The sequence below is a fragment of the Dermochelys coriacea genome, chromosome 6 (assembly GCF_009764565.3).
Source record: "Dermochelys coriacea isolate rDerCor1 chromosome 6, rDerCor1.pri.v4, whole genome shotgun sequence".
In the NCBI taxonomy this organism is placed as follows: Eukaryota; Metazoa; Chordata; order Testudines; family Dermochelyidae; genus Dermochelys; species Dermochelys coriacea.
The window spans coordinates 24,867,257-24,891,471 of NC_050073.1; the positions used below are offsets into that span (position 1 = coordinate 24,867,257).

At 40.8% G+C, this 24,215-nt stretch overlaps 2 protein-coding genes across 11 annotated transcripts in view; one reads left to right on the forward strand and one right to left on the reverse strand.

The window, feature by feature from the left end:
• The window catches only part of OTOG (otogelin), a 173,636-nt gene extending 161,518 nt beyond the window's left edge, over positions 1-12,118 (reverse strand). For both annotated transcript variants that reach the window (XM_038405412.2, XM_038405411.2), the window contains exons 1-4: positions 11,892-12,118; positions 11,589-11,649; positions 10,978-11,032; positions 5,549-5,639 (exon numbers count right to left, since the gene is read on the reverse strand). In XM_038405412.2, coding sequence (XP_038261340.1) covers positions 5,549-5,639; positions 10,978-11,032; positions 11,589-11,649; positions 11,892-11,952 — 268 coding nt within the window. In that variant the 5' untranslated portion in view covers positions 11,953-12,118. The remainder of the gene's footprint in view (positions 1-5,548; positions 5,640-10,977; positions 11,033-11,588; positions 11,650-11,891) is intronic.
• Positions 12,119-17,859: 5,741 nt separating this feature from the next.
• USH1C (USH1 protein network component harmonin) overlaps positions 17,860-24,215 on the forward strand; it is a 126,833-nt gene continuing 120,477 nt past the window's right edge. For 4 of the 9 annotated variants that reach the window (XM_043517601.1, XM_043517604.1, XM_043517606.1 and 1 more), the window contains exon 1: positions 17,892-17,971. In XM_043517601.1, the coding sequence (XP_043373536.1) occupies positions 17,903-17,971 (69 nt within the window). In that variant the 5' untranslated portion in view covers positions 17,892-17,902. Of the gene's footprint in view, positions 17,972-21,989; positions 22,122-22,377; positions 22,681-24,215 lie in introns of those variants that run through there. The other 5 variants (XM_043517603.1, XM_043517600.1, XM_038405414.2 and 2 more) reach the window with 5 other exon arrangements.

Below are 24,215 nucleotides of genomic sequence, written 5' to 3' on the forward strand. Positions count from 1 at the left end.
GTTGAATTTACTTCAGAACATTCCTCTTATTTTCCTTTCTTGGTGTTGTGTTAATTTCTCCAGCTAATTCATTTCTTCCTTTACTTTCTAACTGTATTCAATCAGTATTTATTATTCCCCTTGTACACTTTAATCTTACTTCTTTGATATTACCTTAACTTCTGCATCTATCCCTGATTTTATTGTGTCATTTTATTACATTCTGGAATTATTTAGTATGAAGAGAAACCATTTTTTGCCCCTGAAATAAATTATTATAGTATCTTTTTATTCATTGAATTGAAACTCTGTTTATGCTGCCTAAAATCATTTAACAGGCTTCTAGTTTTTCTATTGAAATCCATTTGAATTTTGTTAAAACTCTGAACTCTGTCTTGAATGCTTTTTCTAGCCTCATGAAGATGATGACAGGAATGAAGCACCCAGTGGAAAAAACCGAGAAGGAGAGGAGAAATACTTGATAAAAGCACAGTATCTATTGTGACAAAGTTCCTCCTCTACCTTGGTGGGTCTTGCGCTTATTGGCAGATTTGCTCGCCTTGAAGCTTCACGGCAGCCCTTAGTTTGGCTGTTTTCGTAAACTCACAGTCCAGGTCAACTCCTCCTGTGTCTGACCAGGAGTTGGGAGGTTTGGGGGCGGGGGGGGGGAAAGGAGAACCTAGGCCTACCTTCTACTCCGGGTTCCAGCCCAGGGCCCTGTGGAATGCAGCTGTTTAGAGTGCCTCCTGGAACAGCTGTGCGACAGCTACAAGTCCCTAGGCTACTTCCCCATGGCCTTCTCCCAACACCTTCTTTATCCTCACCATAGTACCTTCCTTCTGGTGTCTGATAATGCTTGTACTCCTCAGTCCTCCAACAGTATGTGTTCTCACTCTCAGCTCATAATGCCTCTTGCTCCCAGCTCCTTACACATGCAATACAAACTGAAGTGAGCTCCTTTTTAAACCCAGGTGCCCTGATTAGCCTGCCTTAATTGATTCTAGCAGCTTCTTGATTGGCTGCAGGTGTTCTAATCAGCCTGTCTGTCTTAATTGTCTCCAGAAGATTCCCAATTGTTCTGGAACTTTCCCTGTTATCTTACCCAGGGAAAAGGGACCTATTTAACCTGGGGCTAATATCTCTGCCTTCTATTACTCTGCTGTAGCCATCTGGCCCAACCCTGTCAGACTATGAGCCCATTTAATATTTCCAAAGTAAAAATTTTACAATAGTCTCACCTATGAACAAAAATTGAACTAACAATGCATTAATAGGTTTTCTAAAGCAAAAGTAAGTAGGACTTGTGTGTTGTAAAAAAAACAAACAAAAAAAAACAAAAAAGAAAAAAAAACACCACTTTTTATTCTCTTCAGGTCATTATCATATCCAGCCCTGTGGCAGCTGAGTGCCTTGGAAGGATAAATGAAACAAAACAGGTGACTAACATCTGTCATCTATCAAATGCCGACTCGTGTTTATCACAACACTTTGATGACTAAATAAGTTTCCTGAAATGTGAGAACATGCCAACATTGCATCTTATCTAATAAGCATGGATAGCCCCCCAAGAAAACTTTTTAATAATGAGCCTATAAAGCATGCTTTGTGTGTTGTGCATTCATGCTGGTAGAAAAACAGGACATATTTTTGGTTTAAATTATGAAACTCTTTACTATTCTTTCATAGTCATTTTGATGTTATTGTTTGAAGATTTGGGCTTTATTAAGGTTAGCAAATAGTCATTTTGACATTATTTAAGTCTCTGTTGGTTATAGCAAGTTTTTCTGAGCCGTAGAACCATTTAGAAAGGCCACCTGGAAAAGTAAATTGAAAAACCAATTGCTAGTAGGCACCCTATTAACCCATCTCTTTTCTCTCAGTCCATAAGAACCCCCACTTTCGATACCAAAACAGTGCCATAGCGATAATGTCATGTAGAACTGAATTGTTTTCTACCTATTTTGAGATGCTGGCCACTCAGAAATTGGTCAACAAAACTGGAGAATTTGCATCAACTATTTATTGAATCTTGATAAGTAATAAAATAGTTCAAACAAATGTTTTTGCCTAGGTGACTGTTTATCTAAAACAGTAAATCACTTCTTTAAAAAATGTGTTCCTGCATACATAATTTAAAGCATTAGTCACTCAACTGTACAGTATACATTGTTTTTTAGTAACAGGTTCCTCACATGGTACTGAAAAATAATTGTGAATCTATAATGCAAAGACCTTAAATACATAATAATGCTGTATAATCATAGCTCATTATTCTTGATTTCCTGCTGGGAGTGCACAAATGGATATTTGAAAGTTATGAGATTTTAATTTTCAGCTCAATAGGGAAGCAGAACCTTTTTGGTTACTTTAGCTCTTACTATCCTGCAAACTTTCAAACTCTGGGATGAAGAGGACAATGCAGAATTAAGAAATTCCCAGCAGCACTTCATGAGTTTAGCATTTCTGCAGACCACTGAGATCTCTTAAGCCTCAAGCTTTTTAAAATGTTGCAATTGTATAAAGCTGTTCACACAATGAGGTGTTGAACAATGGATAATATTAAAAGAGCCCTTATTTTAGTACTGGTAGTTAATTCTATTCTGTCCTGAGAAGATCTCCACTTCGGATGCTTTTGTGAAAACAGTTAATTAAATTCATTGTCACTACTTGATAAAACTTTATTCTATGTTAAATTCCTACATTTAACTTTATTATTTGTCATGATCTTGCTTTAATTTTACTTTCTATAATTCTTTAATGTAGTTTAAAGTGTATGACTTCAGAATTAGTCTCAAATTTCTTTGGTTAAACAAGGAATCCAATAAACGTGCAAAGAATCTGGGTATGATTAGCCTTATTTTTTACCTTTGTTTTATGGTCTTTGAATGTAACTGCCCCGTAATGGTGCAAGTTTTCATTTTTCTCTTGTTCTCTGGAATCGTGCATTTTGGCAAGTTACAGAGTGACCTCCAAATGAGGGTGAAGAACTCACTGCCACTCGGGTGCATAAAGTTTTTCCTTCTTCGGTTTCTAAGGTGCACAAGAGTGGAACTTTATTTGATCCCCCGCCCCACATCTCTCACCTACTGCCCACAAGTCTCCAGTCAGCTGTAGACTTCTCCACTCCTGTGGATCTCTTGAGTTGTGCAGGAGCAGAGGCCAGTTCCTAAGCATGCTATATTGCAAGGCCTCTATCACTTCTATGGCAAAGTTGACCTAAAACATACAGGTCCCCCAGATTCTGCAGCATTTTATAGTTCAGGAAAGTTCAAGTAAATTAAATATGAAAAATACAATAATCCCATGTTTATTTTCAAAAAATAATTTTGTGTTAGTGCTAAATACTCAGTGTGTCAGGTTTTTGACCTGAAAACAAAAACTGCATTGGGTGGGAGAGAGCTGGAGGTTTAGATAGCCGGGAAGGGGGCATGAAGATATAAATTACTCTATGTTAAGTATTGCAAATGATGCTAATGCTTTGAGCAAAGTTTTTGGTGAATAATTAATTTACAATGAGTTTATCTTGTGGGGCAAGGATTCATTTCTATTGTACCAGATTTATTTTCTTCCACAGAAAAAGTCAGGATGAGCTAAGGTGGCATTTCTGATTTATTACCCTTCCTTATTATTCAAAAAGCCAATTTGGAAAGCAAAAGTAACCATAAGTGACATTATTCACCTACTGTATGAAAAGTGTTTATACACGTCTAAGGAGAGACAGAAGCTGAAGAAAGCTATAGTTCTATAGATAGGATTAGGGGAAATTTTAACATTCCAACACAATAACTGCTATAATATGAAAAACAGAATATCTATTGTAAGACTAGTATACGAAATGGCTTTAACATGAAGGGGAAATGGGTTTCAAATATGCTGTCTTCCCACTGCAGTTGAATCAATTTGAACTTCAAAGTTTGTTGGCACTCAGTAGGTCTACTCTCTGCATTCTATCTTTACCCCAATGAGTGACATGCAGCCTAGGATGGATTGATGGGTCAATTTAATGACTCATTTCTCAGAGGGCTCTGTGGTCTTGTCTTCCATAAGAAAACAGGTATTAACTAACAAGTAAATTTAAAAAGTAAAATTCTAGTGAAGACAAGGCAGATTGTAGTTTTAACACAAGTTAGCAGGTCAAGGTAAAGACTAAGGGGAAGCTTAGAGTTTACTTTGACCTGCTAACTTGTGTTAAAACTACAGCCTGTCTGGTCTTCACTGGGACCTCGCCTTGACAACCCCATTCACTCAAATGAATCACAGTGGAGTTGGTCTAGCTGGAGTATGAGCAGCAACACTGCAAAGCCATACTTGAATTAATGAGTCTACAGGGGATGCATCTCATGGGATTTTACTTTGTATTAGTTAAGAACTCACCTTTTTCCTAATGAAGATGCAGCTTTTGTGTTTTAACTGCACAAATGTTGCCGAAGTATAAAAGAGGATAATTACCACTACCCTAAGGTCTGTCACAGCCAAAAATCTCCCATCTCCCTCCTCCCTGGGTTTGTTTAAATTTCCCTCATCACTTCTCGATGAGTCATTGATCATTCCTGATCATTAGAGTAAATATTTCTCACCCACATTCTGGGCTTTGGAATAGAAAAAAGTATCTATCACATTGACACCACAGTCACTCCCCTGTATTTGGATTATGTTTTTGTTTTCTCCCCTAATTTATGATCCCCGAGTGTCTGATTTTTGTAGCCATGTTCTGGAGTAATCTTAGTCTGTCATTCTCTACAAAGCTACTTGCTCCAATGTTCTTCTGAATATAGAGAGTAATATTCATTGTACAGCTGCTACACCACCAAGCCCCCAGGCAGCTCTGAGGCTGTTTTATTACATTTGCAGACAGGAAAATGTTTGGGATAGCTGATATCTTCCATTCCCAATCCTTCTTTCAATACCAACACCAAGAAGAAATATTAGGGTTTACTTGACCATCTTAATATTTAGTGTACTATTCCCTGATGCCTTATTATAGTTTAACTTGTAAAAACAGGGTTCTTTAAATACAAATCATTTTTGTTTTCTAACCTGTTTCTCAAGAGTTGTGACTATCCAATACAGCACGAAGGCATGTATCTCTTATTATTAGGCTTGGCACAACTCAATATTTTTAAAATTTCAGAAAATATTTAAATTTTCACAGTGATGGAAAATTATGGGGGATCAGATAATTATCTAATGACCTTAGATGTTGAGATTCAAAAATTTAAAGTTTTAGAACGGTTAACATACAAACTGTCAAAATGTCAAAGTTTTAGTCTTAAATCAAACTAAATTTCTCAAGCAGCATTTTCCTCACTTTGCCAACCTGTACATTTTGATTATCGATGGAAATATTTTGTCAGTTTGTGTATTGATAGTGAAATTGATGTTTATTGACATTTACTAACAGTTACATTGCACTTGGAGATTCATCAGGTCAGGCCCCATTATGGTAAGTGCTGTAAAAACATTTTTTTCCACATGTTGTTCTAATTCCCCATGTAAGACTTAATACTCATATCAAACTATTTCATGAGTTGTCTATTACTCTTCTTATTCAAAAAGAAAAGTAGCTTACTGGATGCTTCACATTTCATACTACGAAAGCTTCTTTCCCAGGATGAGGATGTTGTAGTAGATGAAGAGATATAAACTGAAGTTCCAGGCTCCTTTACAAAAACAAGAAAAAACTCTTTAAACACTTATATTGTTGTTTGTTCAAGCTATTTTTCACCTCTTCAAATCCAGTAGTAAATTCTCATCTTTGTACTAGATTTCATACCTAGATAATGACTCTGAGCAGTCAAATAGATTAGGGCCACGTTGTGCCATCAACTTTTTAGCAGGGTTAAAAGGACTTTAAATAGATTGGAATAAAGGATTCTTATAAAAGACCCCAGACACATTATGTTCCAGTTATTATACAGAGGTTTAAAAAAAAAAAAAAACAAACATAGTACCAACTTCCAAAATACCAATGTGAGCTACAAAAACTGTATCCACACACTCCTCTTTCCCCCACCTCCAACAATTACAGCCTCTGCACCTTAATGCTTTTATTTAACAAAGGCACTCAGTGCAAACAAATTTCCTGTTTTGGAAATTCTCATCACCAAATGAAATAGTCCAAGAAATGAAAACCTAGGAATTTACTACTGGAAACTTGTTTACCATTGCATCTGTGCTGTACTCCTAAATAAAATAACCCTTACTAACAGGACACAGTTAGGCAAGGTCTTTTCTTAAAGTAAACATCTATTCTATTTGTAAGGTTAGGGCCTGATCTAAAGTCCATTGAAGTTAATGGGAGCCATTCAATCAACTTCAATAAACTTTTAGTTAGGCCTAAAAGCTTCCCATCATCTGTCTCTCAATCCCTCTCTCCAACTCTGTAAATTTTCATCATGAATTACTCAAAACTATGGTCAAGTTCTCTTCTTATGTTCTCTTTTTCATGAATACTTCTGCTGTCATCTCCACTAAGCAGCTAAGCTTTCTAATTTGTCTTGTTTTTTCCCCTCATTCCATGTTTGCAAAGTTACTATGAGTTACATACCTCTAGATCCTGTTTCCTTTCCCAATAAATTACCTTTTTTGGGGGGGAGGGGGCTCTCATTGATTCTAGTCCATTTCACATGTGTTGTTCTTTGTTGGAATTCCGATTGCTCCACAATTCTCTTATTTTACCCTTTCAATTCCTTTTTCTCTTTTGCATTCTTTCAATATTAATCTCTTCAGTTTCTTTCTTTCCCCAGATTGCATTCTGTCCTCCCATCAAGTAACTTAACTATTCACAATGCAAACAGCCTCCCAACTTCACTTACTTCCATAGTGAGCATCTGTATCACATATCTTTGAATTTGAAATGGAGTTGGTCTAATCTAACAATAGAAGCTCGCGCCAGCACTTTTAAAAACAGTTTAGGAGTACAGTCTAACCTTTCAGCCCTGGCCATCCTTAATCTAACAGCCTCCAGAAAATTTAAAGAGACAACATTCTTTAGGACCATTTAATCAAAGGGGCTTAAACCCACAGTCCTATATTATGCATTTAATTATTTTGATAACTTCTTGAAAGTGCAAAGCCTTGGAGATGTACAGGCAAATATAATTTGCCCATGGTATGGTTTGGTATTTGCCCAATTTACAGGAAAAATGTAGTTTGCATGTACGACTAATATTTTGGTATATACAGATATGAAAAAACTGCAGATACAATTGTATCCATTTGCTTTTGAAGACGTGGCTTCTAATATCTAGATTCTGATGTAATATATGGTTAACAAGGGACTGTCTATATTAAATGGGATAGTCAGATAACATAGTAACAGATGCAGTATCAGTGCTTGTAATGCAATAAAAACAAAACACCTATTTTCAGAACCATTAGTTAAAGACTATTTTCTGCAGAATTTTGTATAGGAAACCAGTTTCAAAATGACCATCCATTTTTTTTTTCTATTTTCTATTGCAACCCATTATAAATAGGGAATATTTTTATATCAGCTCTTGTAAAAAGTGTGCTTTAATGCACCCATGGCCATTAAGTTTTGTTAAAAATCTATTGATATACAAAAGGCATCAAACCCTGTAAAAATGTATCAAACACTACATTTCAAGCCTAGTGCGAACAAGGGTGTTCACAGAGTAGAAAATTTTCCAAAATGCCAAGTCACTTCTGCCTTAATTGCAAACAGTTAAGAGCAATACAGAAGGACAGTATCATAAAACTATGATTGGGGCTCTAAAAAGTCCTTCAGAACTGTTAAGAGTTCCATTAACCCTACTACTCAAAGTATCAAATTGCAGCCATCAATCCAATTTTAGTCTTATGCTTAAGAAAACAGAAGAGCAGAACTTGAGACAAATAAGGATTGAAGTGATTATTTTTATTTCACACAGTGTCAGTTACATCGTAGTGTACAGAATGTGCTCATCTGAACTATTAAAATCTAGTTAATCATTCATTTGACATAAAGATACCTGGTATGTTATTTTAACAATTCCCAGTTAAGATGTGTTGCCAAATTTGGAAAAATTATATTATTCATGAATGTAATGAAAGAGTGACTGGGCAACAAAATGGCATTGAATATTGATGAATGCAAAGTAATGCACATGGGAAAACATAATCCCAACTATATATACAAAATTATGTGGTCTAAATTAGCTATTACTGCTCAAGAAAGAGAGCTTAGCGTCATCATGGACAGTTCTCTGAAAATATCTGCTCAATGTGCAGCGGCAGTCAAAAAAGCTAACAGTGTTAGGGACCATTAGGAAAGAGATAGATAATAAAATAGAAAATATCAGAATGCCATTATATAAATCCATGGAATGGCCAAACCTCGAATACTGCATGCAGTTCTGGCCACCACTATCTCAAAAAGGGTACATCAGGATTGGAAACAGAGAAGGGCAACAAAAATAATTATGGTTATGGAACAGCATTCATCTGAGGAGAGATTAAAAGACTGGGAGTGTTCAATTTAGAAAAGAGATGATTAGAACAGGAGATGAGAGAGATCTATAAGATCATGAATGGTGTGGAGAAAGTGAATAAGGAAGAGTTATTTATCTCTTCACATAACACAAGTACCAGTGAAATTAACAGGCAGCAGATTTAAAACAAATATAAACCAGTAATTCTTGACACAAGGCTGAGTCAACCTGTGGTACTTGTTGCAGGGGATATGTGAAGGCCAAGAGTATAGCTTTTTAAAAAGACTGAGATATGTTCATGGAGAATAGGTCCATCAATGGCTACTTGCCAAAATGGTCAGGTGTGCAACCCCATGCTTTGGGTGTCCCTAAACCTCTGACTGCTGGAAGCTGGGATTTGATGACAGAGGATGGATCACTTGATTAATTGCCCTGTTCTGTTCATTCCCTCTGAAGCATCTGGCAACAGCTGCTGTTGGAAGACAGGATACTGGGCTAGATGGACCACTGGTCTGACCCAGTATGGCCATTCTTAATTTCTTAAATATAATTAAACCATAACAAATACGTCCACATAAAATGACCTTAAAATGTGGTTACCTTTATTATTTACAATATTTCATGCTCAAGAGTTTTAATGTTCAAATCCTTTTTACAGTTTTCTAACACTTTTAGAAGACTCAAAAGGAGGTAGGATAACTACTGTTCATATCACAAGTTAATCAGTGTTTCCATCTCAATAATGGAATGTTGACCATAGCTAACTTTTTTAAATCTACCAGATATACACAGTATTTCCCACAAAAGATTGTGCTAAGTGATTTAGGATCAGTAGCCTAACACAGAAGGAACAAAGAACCAGTTACTGTTCCCTGAATACCTTTTTAAAGAAAGCAAGGAAGCCTTTGACTTTATCTGTGGTTGACTTAATTACCTGTTTGTGGCTGTGTAGCATATTTCTCTCTCCACTGAACTTTTCCAGAAACAAACAGTGGAGAGAAAGAATCAGATTCCCTTCTGGGAACTTGATTAAAGGGTGCAAAATGGGATTTTCCCACACCCCCAATCAAAGATGGAAAAGTATTCAAAGTAATAAGGGAAATTGCACTTCAGCAGCAAGCTGAGTAGGATAGTATTCTGTTGCCAAAGTAAAATACGTACAAAAAATCAGCACTGATTTATTAAAATCTAATGTTGTTAGCTCATGAGTTTTATTTAATATTGCAATTAGCTAACTGCTTTGCTTTAGTAACAAAGGACCCAGATTCACTCACTGTGGGACATAGCTCAGTTCCCACTGAATTGATGACACTCTGCACCCTATAAGATTATGTTCTAAAGGCTGAAGGAGCCTATTTTACCCAGAAATTCTAAATATGTCCAATCATTGTTAATTAGAGGTTTTCAACCTACAGTTTATCTGTTTCCCTTGATTCAACTATTGACATTCTGCTGCTAAGGGAATAGGGAAAGAGACTTTTAATGCTGCTAGAAAGGTTTGAAGTACAAAAAAAAAAAAAAAAAGGAGTTCATAGACTCCAAATTTGAACTAAAATTAAAATTACTTTAATTATATTGTGTTTGAAAACTGTTTGTCAGTCTTCTTAAAGAATCATCAGATCCAACAAAATATTTCAAGTGCACTGACTGATAGTACCTCTCAGTGAACAATGTATTACACAGTACTCAAATTAAATATAATTTTTCCAAGGCTGACATCATTTGCGGAAAGCAACAACAACACTCTTCCCTATACACTGCTCATTAATCCTTGAAGTACTGCCCTGTATGAAATGTTGCTAAAGACCATCAATTAAATATGCTTAGTGGAAGAAATATAAAATGTGATCTTCTGAGCACACTTGATTGAATCAATTTTTTTTAAAAAAAATTCAATTTTCATTTGCAGCGCCCGTTAATTTGCACCTTCTAAAATCTTAGTTTAATTTCCCATCATTCCAGATTAGAGAAACCACCAGAAATAGTACTCTTAAATGACATTTTAAGGATGTCTAACATTTAAGCAGGTCAGTCGATGTACCTGTTCTCTTCCTGATAGGGTTCAGGTTTCAGAGTAGCAGCCGTGTTAGTCTGTATTCGCAAAAAGAAAACAAATTTATTAGAGCATAAGCCTTCGTGAGCTAGCTGTAGCTCACGAAAGCTTATGCTCTAATAAATTTGTTAGTCTCTAAGGTGCCACAAGTCCTCCTTTTCTTTTTGATAGGGTTCAGGCACAGTTCTCCCTCCCCACCATCACCTAACCTTTCGATAAATCATAAAGGCAAAAGACCACCCCCGTAAAAAAGAGCGGGGCTAAAGACAATCAGAGCTCACTGCAGGCCTGTGAGAGCACAGCTTGCCCAACACGGGTAGCTGACAAGGAGAGTGAGTTTGTCTCGCAGATCGGGAGAACGCGATGGAACGTAAGCGCGGCTCACGCTCTCGGCGCGCGGGCGGGCTCCCTCCTCTGGCACAGGAATGGCGAGCTCGTGGCCCGAGTGCAGCTGTGCACTAGCACGCCCCGCACGGAAAGTCTCCCCCAGGTGAGCGGCTGCGCCTCGCCTACCTGCCTTGCCGGCGCAGCGGGATCGCCTTTCCGCGGCCCTGCACGGCTGCCGTTGCTGGGGAAGAGAAGAACAAGGCTGGGTCTGTTCGCCGGGGGGTAATCCGCACCTTTCCTACTCAGGCGTAACCCTCACACGGCGAGGTTGCGCTCCAGCCCTACACGGCTGCGGGCGGCGACGCCGACGGCCCTGCCCCAGCGGCCGCCGGGGCGGGGGGCTACGCCGACCTCCCTGCCCCAGCTCCCCGGGGGCTTCTCCAGCGTCTGAGGCCACAGGCCCGGCCCGCCTAAGCCGCTGAGCCCAGCCTGCGGGCTGCTCGGCGCGCCCCCAATTATGACCAGCTGCCCAGCAGCAGCCAGAGTCCAGGCTGTTCCCCGCACAGGGAGCTCCTGTAACCCCCCCGACCGGCCAGGCAAGCCTGGGGGAGAATCCCGTCTGCTCTTCAGACCCGGCTCCTGGTGTCCCTGGAGGGGCAGCAGGGAGGGAGGGAACGGGGGTCCCCACAAAGCCCCCGGGTAGCCGAAGCGGCTCGAGTGGGCGCAGAAGAAGACCCAGCGCAGCCCCCGCCCGCCCCCCGGAGATGATAACGAGCCAAGCCACTGACGCCTCTTACCTGGGGAGCAGAGGGTCCCCGCTTGGCGCGGGCTGCGCCCCGGCGCTCCACGCAGACCGGGCTGTAAGACAGTAGCCGGGGTTAGCTGTCGGGCTGCTTCCCCCGGGCTCTAGCGGGGCCGCTTTTCCCCCCGGCTCCCCCACAGCTCTAGCCCCATCCCCCGTCCACACTGCGCGTAGCCTGCGGCTCCTCTCCCCCGCCGGAGAAAGGCAGCGGGCAGCGCGCTAACCCAAGGGGTCGGGGGGACGAAGCCGCCACCCCCCCCCCAGCAGAGCGCCCCTCCTTTCCTGAGGCGCAGCTCACCTTGGGAGACCCAGAAGAGCCCAACGTAGAGAAGCCACTTGGGCTGGAAGCGGGGCTCCATCCGGTCGGACTGAGCGGGAGGCTCAACTCCCCCCGGAGAAGGAGGCCGGCGGAAAGCGAAGTCGAGCCGGTCCGCCTGCTCCCCTACCTGCACGCCGGGCACATGGCGGCGGGAAGAGCGGGGCGGACGAGCCCTCGCTTGCTCTTCCTACGGCTGGCTGTTCCCCCCTCCCCCCCCGGCGACTCCTCTAATTACCATCATTGGGCCGCTATCAAAGGCCCCCCAATTGGTCCCGCCCCCTCCTTCTCTTCGGTGACTCCCTCACAATCGCTGGAGACCTCAGGGGCGGTTCTAGTCTGAACAGCGACCCGGTAACATGGGCTTCTAGCCTCATCCAGTGTCAGTGACTCCAGACGGCACTGGCCTTGTTTACCAGTAAAACTACCGGATTTTTTTTTTTTTTTCTAACTACCAGCCGGACAAACACACCTGGGGAGCTGGAAATTATTGGGGTTGGTTTGTTTGTTTTTTTTCTGGCTTGTGCATTAGCAATAATAAAGAATCTGCCCCAGTAATTTGAGTCTGGAGGAGCTCGTTCTCGCATAACTGCATTGGCTCTCCAGTTCTAACAGGACTCAAACATTTGGTTTTGGTACCAAGGTCAGCAGATAAGATTGGAAACGATCATAGAAAAGTAGGAGTAACTGGAAGGGAGTTAAAAAGGTCATCTAGTCCAGCACCCAAAATAATGGTGTTGGGGTGACATTGTAATATTCAGTACTGTACACATTGGGGTGTTTAGAGCTGTGTAGGGGCATCTTCTTCATTATTTAAATCAAATAGACATAAAACAGTTAAGTAAGGTGTTCTTTTATATAGCACTAGGACCATAACTGCACTGTATGAAAAGATTCAGAGAAGGGCAACAAAGATGATCAAGGGGATGGGATGGCTTCCATATGAGGGGAGACTAAAAAGATTAGCAAAAAGAAAAGGAGTACTTGTGGCACCTTAGAGACTAACAAATTTATTTGAGCATAAGCTTTCGTGAGCTACAGCTCACTTCATCGGATGCATTCAGTGGAAAATACAGTGGGCAGATTTATATACATAGAGAACATGAAACAATGGGTGTTACCATACACACTGTAACCAGAGTGATCACTTAAGGTGAGCTATTACCAGCAGGAGAGCGGGGGAGGAGGGGGATTTAATAGCTCACCTTACCTGATCACTCATTACAGTGTGTATCTTAACACCCATTGTTTCATGTTCTCTATGTATATAAATCTCCCCACTGTATTTTCCACTGAATGCATCTGATGAAGTGAGCTGTAGCTCACGGATGCTTATGCTGAAATAAATTTGTTAGTCTCCAAGGTGCCATAAGTTCTCCTTTTCTTTTTGCAGCTACAGACTAAAACAGCTGCTACTCTGAAACCTAAAAAGATTAGGGCTATCATTTTAGGAAAGGGACAACTAGGGGGGATATGGTAAGAGGTCTGTTAAATCAGGAATGATATGGGAAAAGTGAATACAGCAGTTTTAGATGAAATTGACAGCCAGCAGGTATAACAAGAACAAGAAGAAGTACTGTGTCACACAGCTCAAATTACCCTGTGGAACTCATTGGCATGGGATGTTGTGATGGCCAAATATGTAACTGGGTTCAAAAAAAGAAATAAAGTTCATGGAGGATAGGTCTAATAATGTGGCTATTACCCACAATGGTCAGGAACGCAGCCTCATTTTTAGGGCAACCTTAAACCTCTGACTTCCAGAAGCCAGGAAGGAAAGACAGGGATGTATCACTCCAACTTCCCTGTTGCATACACTCCCTCTGCAGCTCTGGTACTGCACACTGTTTGGAGACAGGATACTTGGCTAGATGGAACATTGGTCTGACCTAGTATGGCAGTTCTTATGTTATGATATTTTTCCATATTCTATATATGTTATTTTAAGACATTATGGGATGCTTTGGTTCTAGGAGTACAGAGGGAGAGTTCACTAAATCTTTTTGGAAACTTCCTTTGTATAAACAATAGAGAGGGAGTATAGTCTAGTGGTCAAACCGGACTAGAAGTCCAGTGGTATAGTTTCTCTTCTCCATTCTGCTATGGACTTACTCTGTGACCTTCAGTACATCATTTAGGATCTGATTTTGCACCTGGATCCATGCAGATGTCAGGGGTTGGGCACTAGGAGTTCATTGCACGAATTTGGGCTTTTAGGGCTCACTCCTGTTCCTATTGAAATCAATTATAGTTTTGCCACTGGCTTCAATGGGAGCAGGAGTAGGTCCTTAGTTACACCTCCCAGAGCAATGCGGAATTTAAATTAATGAATACCTGTAAAGCACATCAAGATCCTCTGATCTGGTACTAGAGATACAAGCTACTAGAGAAGTGGCAAATATTATTAAAGACAAATATATGGAAATATTAGAAGTTTCCTTGTTTTATTTTAAACATGATAAAAACTTAAATTCCTTATGTGCATGTGTTCAAGGGTTTCTACATACCTTTGAAATTACTAAAAAATTTAACTTGGCCATAGATATCCTACAGCAGGAGCAAAACCAACTAAACAAGCCCAACAACCCACTCCAATATACAATACACGTATACTCTGCATGTAACCATGAGCAATGAGGGCCCAAGCCTAAAGCTGCACTGAATGCAGAATTCTGGGGTGAGAATCTCACTGACAAATTGCAGGAGCTAGTTAAAGGGCCTAATTAAACAAAAGCCTTGCACTATGCCCTGAAGATCACCTGATACTAAAAAAGGGCAAAACAGCATAAATTAAAAGGGGACAAAAGCTTTGAGTCTTACTTGGAAGGATGCCACAATTATATTCTGGCAAGCAGTGGGAAATGCATTCCAGAATCATTGAGAATGGTGACTGAATGGAGATGTCTCTGCTGCCTATCCTTTCTAGGATTACACCAAGGGCTGATCAGCAGTTCTATTCCTACCGATAGCAGATGCCATATGTAAAGGCAAGTACTGTACAAATAAAAGAACATGTAGAGAAGTCTTTCTATAAGAGAGTCCAATCACCAGACCTTTCCTTCATTTCACAGTAAGGGCCTATTGTGCAGTCCTAACCCAAGCAGAACTCCCATTGAAGGCGATAGCCATACTAGGACTACAAGATCAAATGTTGTCAGAGAGGAGATGGAAAAGTTACATGAAAAATTTTAACAATAAAATCCATCAAAAACTAATACCTATTTCACAAGAGCTGGATTCAGACAAAAGCAAATCACATTGGTAGCATGCACCATGTATACATGACTAAGTAGTTAGATAAATCCACTATGAATAAAGAGTTGTGTTCAGCTTTCTATAAAGCTCACAGTTAGGAGAGCTGATAACATATCAGTACATTATTCAAGTACAAATATACCAGTTTCTGAGAAATATTTAAAAAAAAAAAGGAAAGAGAGAAAGATACAACAAGCATCTAGTTACTAAATTACTACTTAAAGGTGGAGCTGTTTAGCTCTGCCAAATTTAAAAGGCCAGTCTCAGGAAGGCATAATGGGACGGGGGAAAGTTCCTGTAAGAGGGAAACCCCATCCTAAAGAAAGAGAATAAACAGTGGGAATAAATGAAGTTATGGTGGGTTTTGTGTTTTACTCACCAACCCACAATTCCTCCTACCCAGATATGTTGTAAATTCAGGAAAATGGTTTCTGCTGATGAATTTTCTTTCAGGTTATTCACATTCATTATCTGTTTCATACTGAGACATTCCTAATATTTCAGAAATACTTAGCAGTATCACAATTCTGAAATAAGAACGCAACCCTCTGTACCCTATAAGGGCATACCCACACAAAAAATTCACAGAAGCTAGAGCTTGTCATGGCTAAACTCAAGCACCAGACCTAGCTGCTGAGAATTTAGAAGGATCTGCCACTATCACTTTCAAGCAATTGTCACCAGCTTCCAGCAAGTATTCCTCAGGGCTTAATAGAAGGATTACTTATGCTAGCATCAGCATAAAAGTTTCCCAGCTGCAAATTTATCATTGAACATCAAAATGAGAGAGGGAGAAAGAGGTGTGGAGAGAACAGAGAGCTAGGCTGATATTTGTGATTTCCACAGTCTTTGGTAACCCTACTCCTTTCTCATTGTAAACTCACACTCCTGAGCTCCATCCCTCTCATTGCCTCTGTGTGGAAATACTTTTCACACCCACCTTCCCCTCTCTCCTACCTCTTTCTTACTTCTCACTCATCTCTTCTATCTTTCCCTCTTTCTTCTATCATTCCTCTTTTTGATCCCTTCTCTCTCTGTCTCCCTCCCTTCTTCATTTTATCCCTCTTCCATCTGCTGTCCCCTCACTCCCCTTTATTCTTCAGGTTTGCATATCTTATAACAGAGGCTTTAGAGGCTGCCAGTGCCAGGTGAGAACTGTCTCAAATGAAAAGAGTTCTTTTCTGACTGCTTTAGGAAGTCTGTTAACAGTAAGTCATTAAAAAGATTTTTTTTCTCCCTTTGTAATTTGTCCCTGTGGATTGTGTTTCTTGCCGCAACAATTGTTTCATTTCTACTGAAACGATGGAAAAGAGATGGAATTCTTGATGAAAATATCAATCTGTAAACATTGGGGAGACTGAAAGTGAGAAAGGCAGACAGGAAAAGGTTTCTCCTCTTTAATTTCTACACAATTATTTCTGAATAATCCCAAACAGGTATGTTAGGCTGTACACTGCCTTCAGTCCAAGGCAGGACTCATATTCACCATCTCCTCTCACTGGCCCACAAGGTATACTGCCTTTGATGCTACTGACATCAATGGGAATTATGAAAACAGATCAAAAGCAACGGGATCCAGCTGACACAGGCAAAATAGATAATGCAATCCATTTTTGGGACCAACTATAAAAGTATGCAAGGTTGTTGTTTTTCACTGAAACCTTTCTACTGGTTGTAAGTAATAAGGATTGCATTGTCTATCTTTTCCACTTTCTTAAGGATCAAAAAACAATCTCTGGAACCAACAGCAAGCCCATTTTGATGTCTGTGTGTGCTCTATTTGTTAAGAAGGAATTTATTCCCCAAAGCTAACAAGGAAAAAGAGTTGCATCAAATTTTAATATGGTTTATATTTGAAATAATGTAATCTTCAGAACTAGCTTACCAGATCTCAAGCATGCTGTTTCAGAAGATGGGATGGGTTTGTGGACTTGTATACATATATATTTGTGCTTATACGCACAGTAACATGACATCTGTCATACCAGAACAGACCAATAGTACATCAAGTCCATTATCCTGTCTCCAGTGAGTTCTATACCAGATGCTCCAGAGGAGGTATAAAATCTCCATAATACATCTAACACTGCATTACCACTGCTCTTTCTGACTTCACTTGACCAATTTATCACCTGAAGCATGAAAAAAGTAGTTATTTTATCTTTCAATCTTATATGTCTAATCCTCTTACAAAAAGATTTCCCTCCATAATATCTTGCAGCTGTGAGTTCTGCAGATAAGTTATACATTATGTATAACTGGCCTTCTTCGTACCTTTCATGTTATTTTATCTATGTAGGGAGACAAGGGAAAGATAAGATCATGCATCTTGTGCTTGGGAGAAGTAGCCTTTAAGTGCCCCTTGGTGCTGGGGTTGCTATAGGGAGAAGACAAGGGGTTTGTATGATGGAGGCACCTATGCTCTAACAATGATTTCTGAAATGGTGTTGAATACATTTTTGCCCTTGTCTACACTTAAAATTAAAACATCTTCAGCTGCTCCCCTTGCTGACATGCAGTGTCAGCACTGGATAATTTTTTGTAGCATTGACAAGACTTTGAGGGCATTAGCACAGTTTAATAACATACAGAACGAAGTAGAATTGGCTAGCATTGATCTACCAAGAGGCAATTTGGCATTATCACCTGGAAGGATTTAGGGCAATTTCTAAAGGAGTTGAAAAAATGCATTCCCCACAGAATGAATTTGACTGATTCTTTTTCCTTCCAGCTTGTGTATGGTGGTATTTGTTTTATCATATCTATACTTTTATGCAAAATGCCATTCTGTCTACAGGAGGAAGCAAGTAGGCTATAAGTTTTGTTCTCTTTGCATTTCTATGTGTCAATCAGGAGTAGCTCTGTTATAGTTATTGGAGTTAGCCTGTTGTGGTACCAGTGCAAGTGACAGGAGAATAAACCCTAAATCCAGGCTTCTCAAACTTCATTGCACAATGACTCCCTTCTGACAACAAAAATTACTACATGACCCCAAGAGTGGGGACTGAAGCCTGAGCCTACTTGATCCCTGCTGCTCCAGGCAGTGGGGCTAAAGCCTAAGCCCAAGGGCTTCATCTCTCATCAGTGGGGGGGGGGGGGCTGTAACCTGAGCCCAGCTGCCCAGGGCTGAAGCCAAAGCCTGAGCCCCGGGCAGTGGGACTCCGGCTTAGGCTTCAGCCGCAGGCAGTAGAGCTCAGGCTCTGCTTCTGGGCCCAGCCAGTCTAATACCAGCTCTGGTAACCCCCTTAAAACAAGGTTGCAACCCACACTTTGAGAACTGCTGCCTTAAATGATACTAGCAAGGGAAATTCCCAATATGAGATCAGCCTAGGAGGACTGAAGCAGATTTGGGTTAGGACAGGCTGGCCTGATTCTGATCCCAATTAGGTAATGGAGCTATGCTGATTGGGGCGGAGGGGCAGAGGAGAGACAGGTTCAAACAAGCTTGAAATCAGGCCTTGTGGTTTCAGATAACAGTGTTTAAAAATAATTTACTATCATAATTACTTCACTTTTCATTGACTATTACTTTGTGGAAGGTGTCACATTTGAATGAGATGGAATTAAAATATATTGCATACCTATTTCTGCATTCTGCAATGAAAATGTCTGGCTTGAAAGTTTGTGTACTGAAATGCCATATTAATCACTTTTCTACTTAGAAGCTACTTGCCAGTGTGTTGCAATGCATACGATCAGTTTACTTGGGACTAGCTTTTCAAAAGTATTTAGGCACCCAAAGATACAGAGTGGCACCTAGTGGGATGTATAAAGGTGCCTAAGCTGGTTAAGCATCTAATTCCCACTAAAATCATTTATCTGGCACAATCCCATGTTAATACCCTGGTCCTGCATGCATGAGTAGTCTCATTGAAGGCATTCAGCCTACTCATGTGCCTAAAGATAAGTATGAGAGAGACAAGATGGGTGACTTAATATCTTTTTTTGAACCAACTTCTGTTGGTGGAAGGCAAAGATTTTGAGCTACATAGAGCCTTTCTTCATGTTTGGAGAAGGAAGCAGAATGCCTGAGCTAAATACAAGTTGGGACAGATTAAGGAGAAGGGACAAGACATATTGGAGGCAGTCACTTGAAATGAAGCAAGCAATAGGGATCCCTGTATAGCTTGTAAACTTGTACCTTCCACCTGGTTCCACCAGAGAAGTTGGTCCAATAAAGGATCTTACTCACCTCTCTCATCTTTCTTACTTCCTTGGACTAACAAAGATACAACCAGCAATAAAGTTAAGGATGTGCTTTTTGTTTGTGTGTTTCACCCCAGGTTTCGGCAGGGAGTATTCTCTAGTGCTTACAGATCCTTCAGCTCCTGTGCTTCCCAAGCCTGACCCTGTCTCCTCCATCCTGGCCCTGTCCCAGTCCTCTTCCTTCTCCTCCCCATGCTCCAAATTCCTGTCTTAAACTCTCTCTTCACGCTCCAGGACTGTCCCAATCTTCCTCTCACTTTGCCTGCCAGATTCCCTCTCCAGGATCCTCATCCAGTCTCAGTCTTACACCAAACTCTTCACCCCAGTCTCCTAGGTTTCTTAACCCAGGCTCCCCTGTACCCCCACCTCCAACTTCTTGTCTTATATCTTAAATCTCATTTTTGGAAATAGCTGAATTGTTTTATCTGAAACTTAAAAAATCATCTTGAGGCACTGAAAATTACAGTCTCAATTGTCTAAGTTTGGTAAAGTTATAAGCAACTGAAAACAGGGTCTTATAGTGGAAAGTAGAAAAGGAGTACTTGTGGCACCTTAGAGACTAACAAATTTATTAGAGCATAAGCTTTCGTGAGCTACAGCTCACTTCACGAAAGCTTATGCTCTAATAAATTTGTTAGTCTCTAAGGTGCCACAAGTACTCCTTTTCTTTTTGCGAATACAGACTAACACGGCTGCTACTCTGAAACCTGTCATAGTGGAAAGTGTAAGGCAGCTTTGACTATAAGCAGTGCCACCAGTTCCATCTATAATATAAACTGCATCAAATATTCTGTCAACTATTTGTGTGCATTTACTCTTCATTCAGCTGTGTGTTGGCTTTCATTAGGGTCAGGCTCTTGTCTATGTTTCAGGAAAATATTATGTGTCTCTACTACAGATCTGTGGATATACTGAATGTCATTCTTGTCCTCTTAAATATTAGTAAGAGCCCTAGGTCCACATCCTCTGCAATGCCTGTGTTTTGCCGGTGTAGTGAGGCAGAAGAGAAGGAGCCCGTTACAGGTTTTACCCCAGCCAGGTTTAAACTCAGACAACATTTAACATCTCCAATAAATTATCTGCCAGCTACACACACACTGGATGCAGAGGAGCTGGTGCAGGAGCCAACTCTGTGAGATGCGGACAGTTTCCAACTCCATTTGTTCTTCCAGAATAATGCAGAGTGCAGTGGGGACCAGAATTTTCACCCTAGTCTTATCTTGGTCTGCAATTTATTCCTGTTAGTACAGTATATGTTATAATTAAACGATTTATGTGCATATAGCACATTTCATAATGTATAAGTATACAGTTTTTAACAAAATATATTTTGGAGACCATCTAAGTTGAACTTTTATTTATTTGCATTGCTGTTGTGCCACAATCAGAATCCCACATCACCACCCCTGCTGTCTTCCTGTTGGCTAACGTATTTATAATAATGTAACTTCCCTGTAACATTGTTTTATAGAAATGCATATTATTAGGTCATATTTATTAAGTAAATGAATGTGTATTGCTGAAAAACCATAAAAACTGGGTTTTTTTAAAGTGGGGCCGGGTTGAAAGCAAAGCATGCAGAGGTGAGGCTGCGATCATATCTGCCTCAATTCTTCCCATTGTGTTTAGGAATTGCACCTGGGGCCTGATCCAAAGCCTGCTGAAATCAATGGAAAACTTGCTATTGACATAAATGAACCTCAAATTGGGCTCCTGACCAGGGGCCCAATCTTTCTTTTCTTTTTAGAAGCTCCTAGGTTCCAGTCCTATACACATTTAAGCATGTACATAACTTTACTCACATGAGTAACCACTGTCTTCAGTAGGATTGCTCATCTGAATAAGGATTGCTCTCATAATAAAGATCAGGCCCATGTCAGCTGCAATAACTAAGTACTAAAGGAGGGACTGAAAGAATAGCAAACAAATACATCTAAATTCCCTTATTTTGGCAGACTTGTTTTTATAATCTGTCATAACTTTTTGCATCTGATTTGTATTGATAGGATGCAAGAAAAGTCACTTAAATTACACCACGGTGTATATGACTTGCTCTTTTCAGATGAAAAGTTGGTTTATAGCCCCAAATATTTTGCATTTATAAATAATATTACTGATGTCACCAATGCTTTACAAACTGTCAAACAGATTGTGCCAGGTGCTGAGCCTCTTCACTCTGGTGTGGTCAAAGAGCAGCATACCAAGAATGCCAGGATTTAAAACTCAGATGGGAAATTGCCAAGGTTTTTGGTTCAATAAACTCTCACTGGATTCTTCATGATCTCAGCCTTACCCAAGAGAATTATCACAGTGTTGCCAACTCTAGTGATTTTTGTCATTAGTCTGGCAATATTTGTTGGTTCTATTAAAGCCCCAAGGACCCTGGAAAAATGGGTTCTCTCTCAACATCCATTAAAAAAAAAAAACCCTCAACATCCATTTTAAAAAAAAATTCATTATTCTTGTGGTAGTACTGACAACCCCAAGCATTCAGAAATCACGAATCAATGCAGCCCTAAGAAACAAACAAACGCCTACTTTGGGTTCTCTTTTATTTGCCACCTGGTGCTGGAGCGTTTGAGCTTCAACTACAAAGGCTAAAAACTTCTTGTTTTTTAGGAAAGCTGAAATGTCTTGAGTATTCACCTCGGGCTTTAAGAAAAAACACCAAACTGATCAAATCCTGAGAGTTGGCAGTGCTGTCATGGCTGCAGAGAAATGCTTGAAGACTTGGCTGAGTATACCCTAAAGGTTCAATCCCCCCCCCCCCAAAAAAACCCCTTTCAAAATGTATTTTTTTAAAAAAGAAAACTCATGATGTGTAAGTCAATATCCCGGTTTTGGGAGCCCGATTCGTGTTTGTTTGTTTTTAAATGATAGGTGCTGGCCATAGGGAAAAGGAAAAGAGACACAAAAATGGGTAAGCAAGGGAGAAGGGGAGCGGGGCTTCAGCAGCTCTCTGTTGGTCCAGGCTCTCTCTGCTCGTTCGCGCCGATCCTTGAGTGTCAGCAGTTACCCGCGGGAGAGGAGGGAGACGGGCTGCACGGGGAGGAGAGCCAGGAGGAGCTGGCGGCGGAGAGGGGCCTGGAAGTGGTGAGCACCCCGCTGAGCGGCAGGTGCCCTGTTGCCGCGCCGCTCCCTCTAGCGCACGGCCCGGGCTCTGCACCGCTCGCCTGTCTGCCGGGGACCAGGCGGAGCCGCAGGAGCAGCTGCCCGCGAGCAGGAAGCAAGCCCGGGGAAAGCCGCAGCCGCAGCCTCGGGGCCCCCCCTTGTCATGGAGCGGAAGGTAGCCCGGGAGTTCAGGCACAAGGTAGGAGAGCAGCGCGCGGCAGCCCCGCTCTGCCCTTTGCAATCGGTAACTTTCTCACCGCACTGCCCGGCTGGGTGGCTGCTGCTGGCTGGGAGAGGCGAGGGGACATTTTGCTGGGACTGTGGACTCTTGGTATCAATTAACCCGGATCCTGGGGAAGGGAGTGAACGTGAAGTGCCTGAAGCAGAACAAAGCTTTTCTCCCAGAGCCCTGGGGAGAAAACCTCTCCCGGGCGGACGGGGATTTCACTCCCGGGCAGGACTTCTAGTTCAAGGCACAGGAAGTTGCTGGCTTGATGGATTGAAACGTGCCGGACAAGTTGGCTGGTTCCGTCTTCTATCTATTGAATTTGACCTGGATTACAGGGCTCCCAAACCGGGGCGGTGTAAAACAAACACCGTTAATTTGATAAATGTCATAGAAAAACACACAACATACTCCCTGAAAAGAAGAGGAGACTTTTAAAGTTGATTTAAAAATCCTTCAGAAAAAATAAGTGTCCCTTAGAAGATATGAGACTTGGCACGTTGGCAGGGCTGCGTTTATTAAACAAAAGCTGTTTTGTTTCTTCCATCTGAGTCAAATCAAATCAATACTAGCCAGTTCACCATGGGGAAAGTAAACCCAGGCCTGAAAGCCCAAAGCCAAATAATCACCATTGCAGTAACGAGCATTAATGGCCAATGATAATGAGGAATTCTGTTTGGTCTTTACTTTTATGTGTCCAGTAGGCCATGCGCAATCATGTGCAAATATTCTTTATGTATCTAGCAACCCAATTTGCATGACATGCAAGGTTGTAATCTACCAACACAAATGTTCATTCAGTGAAGCCCATAACGGTGTGTGCAAATGTCTGTTTTTGAAAAATTGAGTGTTGCATCTGAGCTCAGCCTTAAGCAACCACTAAAAATATCTTTCAAGTTTCCAGTGGAGTTCAACCTTTAAAGATCTTGTCTGACAGGCAACTGATTTTTGCAGTTACCCTCTGTGGCTTTTTAAGAGAGGATTAATGTATTTTATGTATAAAATATAAAATTGAAATAAAAGCTTTCATAAATAAATTGGCTAGAATGAGGTAGCAGGACCCAGAAGAAGCACCAATAGGGAAACATACATTAAAGCTCTGAATATGTTTTGATATTAAAATATCCAAATGATTACAAATGTCTAATAAAATGTCTGCCTTGCTAACTATCATTGTCTCTAACTCTGCATTGGGTTGGGCAACAGATCTGATAGGCCTGTGTCTCTGAGGCAATAATTGTGGTCTTGGACGTTGGACCTATTCCCTTTCATGTTGGCAGTAATTTATAAATCATCTTGGGTCCAGTTCTGCTAACAAATATTCGTGCAAGTAATCTTTACTGTCAACATACTTCCGTGAAAGTAAATAGGATGAATGTGAGAGTAACGACTACCCACCTAAATAAAGAGCTCAAGATAAGGCCTCTTGCTTAAACTGTTAAACCACACGGTTTTAGTGATGCGGTAATTTTAATCTGTTTCGCATCCATAACTTCAAATATTTATTC